This window comes from Salmo salar, chromosome ssa09 (genome assembly GCF_905237065.1).
Source record: "Salmo salar chromosome ssa09, Ssal_v3.1, whole genome shotgun sequence".
Classification (NCBI taxonomy): Eukaryota; Metazoa; Chordata; class Actinopteri; order Salmoniformes; family Salmonidae; genus Salmo; species Salmo salar.
The window spans coordinates 96,186,470-96,190,237 of record NC_059450.1 but is presented as its reverse complement, the minus strand read 5'-3'; the positions used below and the strand labels follow the sequence as shown (position 1 = coordinate 96,190,237).

Genomic DNA, 3,768 nt, shown 5'->3' with positions numbered 1-3,768 from the left:
GTCAACAAATCCTTGTCTTTTATCATAATCAGCGATCACATTATTGAGACCAAAAAAGCTAATGATCTTCCAGTCTGTTTTAAGCCGATGAAATATACACAGGGCTTTTATTTTGAAATCTTCTGCTCCGGAAGTAAAAACTTTTTTCCCCCCAGAAGTTGAATATAACCACCTTCCTGTGATTTGCTGCTGGATTTAATCATTTAGAGACGATTAATTCCTTTCTGATAAATTAAACAGAAGACTACAATCAAGAAAGAGTGAGCGGGGAAAAATGTTTTATCACGTAAGTAGTTAGATTTGTATGATATTGTGACGATAACAAGCACCACCATGTCTAACTATGCTATCTCTGGTGCTAGCTTTGTTAACCGGTTGGCTAGCTAACTGCTCTCTTAACGAAATCTTGCCAAAACGAAAACAAATCAACGTCCATAATAGTTCTGCATATTTAATGGGTTTATACCTGTCTGGTGATGTTAATTTGTTAAAACCAGCTATGAATCAGATATCTACATGGTTCTTAAACTCAATGAAAGTAAGTGCTAGCATTCTCAGCAATAGGTACAGTAATTTAGTACTATTGTAAAACAAACTGTACACTAACGTATAAAATTCACAGATTTCCCTGGAGCATGAGATCCTGCTCCACCCTCGCTACTTTGGTCCCAATCTCCTGAACACTGTGAAACAGAAGCTCTTCACAGAAGTGGAGGGAACATGCACAGGGAAGTGAGTGGCATTGTATCAGTGCGGCTTTCCTTTCATTAGCCTGGAACCGATAAATCAGTATTGCTGAGTGTAGTGATATTCAGTGTGGACTCCAGGCTAAATTTCAAAGTAGAATAAAGACGAAACAGTTTACAGTTTCACAACACTGGGTAGGTTGTTTTGACCAGTAACAAGTTGATTTGCTTGCTCAGTTAATTTTTACATTTACATTTTAGTCATTTAGCAGACGCTCTTATCCAGAGCGACTTACAGTAGTGAATGCATACATTTCATACATTTCATTTCATGCATTTTTTGTATTTTTTGTTGTTGTACTTAATGACACTGACTCTCTGTTCCAGATATGGGTTCGTCATTGCGGTGACCACCATTGACAACATTGGTGCAGGTGTCATCCAACCAGGCAGGGGATTCGTGCTTTACCCTGTCAAGTACAAGGCTATTGTCTTCCGTCCATTCAAAGGCGAGGTGGTAGATGCCGTGGTCACCCAGGTCAACAAAGTAAGGAAACTAAATAAAGGCTATGTCACAAATGGAAACGTATTCCCTATATCGGGGATCCTCAACTAGATTCAGCCGTGGACAGATTTAAAATAAATATATATAAAATTAATTTACAAATTGTTTGAAGACTGCAAATTGACTAAATGAAACAGATATATTTGACTAAACCAACCAATTACGACCACATATCTCTATTATGCGTGAGAATACTTTGTAAATTTGTAAATCTGTTCCAATCACTTGATTTGCTGGTGTTTTTACATTCTTATGTCCAACAATTAATAATAAAGGGGCGGCAGGTAGCCTAGTGGTTAGAGCGTCGGGCCAGTAACCGAAAGGTAGCTCAGTTGGTAGAGCATGGTGTTTGCAACGCCAGGGTTGTGGGTTCGATTCCCACGGGGGGCCAGCAAAAAAAATGTATGAAATTGTATGAAATGTATGCATTCACTACTGTAAGTCGCTCTGGATAAGAGCGTCTGCTAAATGACTAAAATGTAAATGTAAGATCAAATCCCTGCGCTGAGAAGGTAAAAATCTGTCGTTCTGCCCCTGAACAAGGCAGTTAACCCACTGTTCCTAGACCGTCATTGTAAATAAGAATTTGTTCTTAACTGGCTTGCCTAGTTAAATAAAGGTGAAATAAAATGTAACTTTGGGGGGAGTGAAATTACCCGTGGGCCAAATTCAATGTTCTAGGTACAAAAAAAATACAAAACATTTACTGTACCTAGACCTACATGATGTCCTAATGAGAATAACTAGAGGTTGCATGAAAACATTGAATGCTGACAGACACTGGAGTAGTTCATTGAACTGGGACAGTGGAAGATGGTCCATGACTGAGATGTGGACATATTTCTGGGGACAAATGACAGAGAGGATGGTGGAGAGAACATCTGAGCGTCCATTAGATGATACCTGTATGTGGTGTGGAGCACTCTGAAAGAATGGGACAGTTAATTTAACTATTATAAGCATTATGCAAAATATGAGTGGAAGGGGTAAGTTTTTCAAAGACTGTTTGAAAAATAACACCCTCTTCCCTTTTTATAGTGCCATACTTTTGACCAGAGCCAATAGGGTGCCATTTGGGACACAGCCGAATCTTATTTGATCTTATTAACATCTGAATAAGGACTGACTAGAATAGATCATATTGTTTTCATGGTGTGTTGAAATTTTATACAAAATGTTCTGTTCTTTTCAGGTTGGCCTTTTCACAGAGATCGGTCCCATGTCCTGTTTCATCTCTCGTCACGTAGGTCCACATGGAAATGTTTCTTGTTGTTGTTGAATGTTTTTATTGATAAACTCTTAATGTCAATATGGTTACTTACTGTTTCTGCAGTCCATTCCCTCAGAGATGGAGTTTGACCCCAACTCAAATCCTCCCTGTTATAAGACCACTGATGAGGTGAGACCTAAAACTAGCCCTGCTTTTCACTAAAATTGTGGTCGTCATTTGAAAATGAATATTTAGTAAACACAACTCTTGGCCACGTCATCTTATTAAGGATTCTGTCTTCTCCCCATTAGGACATTGTAATCCAACAGGATGATGAGATTCGGTTGAAAATCGTGGGAACAAGAGTGGATAAAAACGACATTGTGAGTACGCTGTCAAATCACCATAAACTAAGGATGCTGCTACCTGATAGGCCCAAAAAAATCCTCACAGATTGCAAGCCACCTCTGGCTATCTAAAGAGACCTGCGAGTTGTAACTTGGAATAATTGCTTTCTTCTGTTTCAGTTTGCCATTGGATCCCTCATGGACGATTACCTGGGTATGTTGGCGTTATTAGTCTTCTTTCATAGGTGTCAAATAAATGATTGAATTGATCTGCAATTTAGTTTTTTCTCTGTTTCTCAGGTCTTGTCAGCTGATGTCCCTGCAGTGCTATGCTGGTTTATCAACATACATCTCTTATATTTCATGTAAATGCCCCTACAATACAGTATTGTCAGTACAAATATTTTTCCAGGTTGATCATGTGTTATTGCTGCACATAGTCAAGTCCTGTAGTTAATGGGGAAGGATCAATGATCCTTTGACACAGTATGAATACGTACTATTGAAACCACAGAGCCTGGTGATAAGCAGGTGGTTATGTTGTCGTATTAAACGCTACTGTATCGTCTGAGTTACCCTTCAGTTGCTGTTTTATATTGTATTTCGACAACTGAAATAAACGTGTTTTTTTTGATAATGTGAACCTTGTCTCCATTGAGTGTTCTGTCATTGTAAAATATGCTTTTGCCTTGGTCTGCTCCATTTTGTATGTGTTGTGCTTTTTCAAATGATAATGCACACAACAAATAGAATAGTTATCCATCATGTTCAATCAATGGAAATTAATTGAAACCTACGTAGAAAAATGTAATAATTTTATTGTGTAAATGTAAAGTCGTGCCCATATTTTCTTATTTGGGAAAAAAAATTATTTCTTTTCAGTTAAAAGTTTGATTTCAGCGACGCGCCCGAACTGGCAGTACATACGTCACTGGTGCGCGACCACGTTCTTTCTCTCGT

General features: G+C 38.3%; 1 protein-coding gene across 1 annotated transcript; it reads left to right on the top strand.

Annotated features, from left to right (window-relative positions):
- Nucleotides 1-66: 66 nt before the first annotated feature.
- LOC106612273 (DNA-directed RNA polymerase II subunit RPB7) lies at nt 67-3,451 on the top strand. Its single transcript, XM_014213289.2, has 8 exons — nt 67-286; nt 623-732; nt 1,074-1,233; nt 2,444-2,494; nt 2,585-2,650; nt 2,773-2,844; nt 2,989-3,022; nt 3,109-3,451. The coding sequence occupies exons 1-8, from the start codon at nt 275-277 to the stop codon at nt 3,120-3,122; spliced, it is 519 nt and encodes a 172-aa protein (XP_014068764.1). The 5' UTR covers nt 67-274; the 3' UTR covers nt 3,123-3,451.
- The last annotated feature ends 317 nt before the right edge of the window (nt 3,452-3,768 follow it).

Coding starts and splice junctions, on each gene's coding strand:
- LOC106612273 (XM_014213289.2), top strand. Junction 2,495..2,584: donor CCTGTTTCATCTCTCGTCAC/GTAGGTCCACAT, acceptor CTGTTTCTGCAG/TCCATTCCCTCAGAGATGGA. Junction 2,845..2,988: donor GAGTGGATAAAAACGACATT/GTGAGTACGCTG, acceptor CTTCTGTTTCAG/TTTGCCATTGGATCCCTCAT.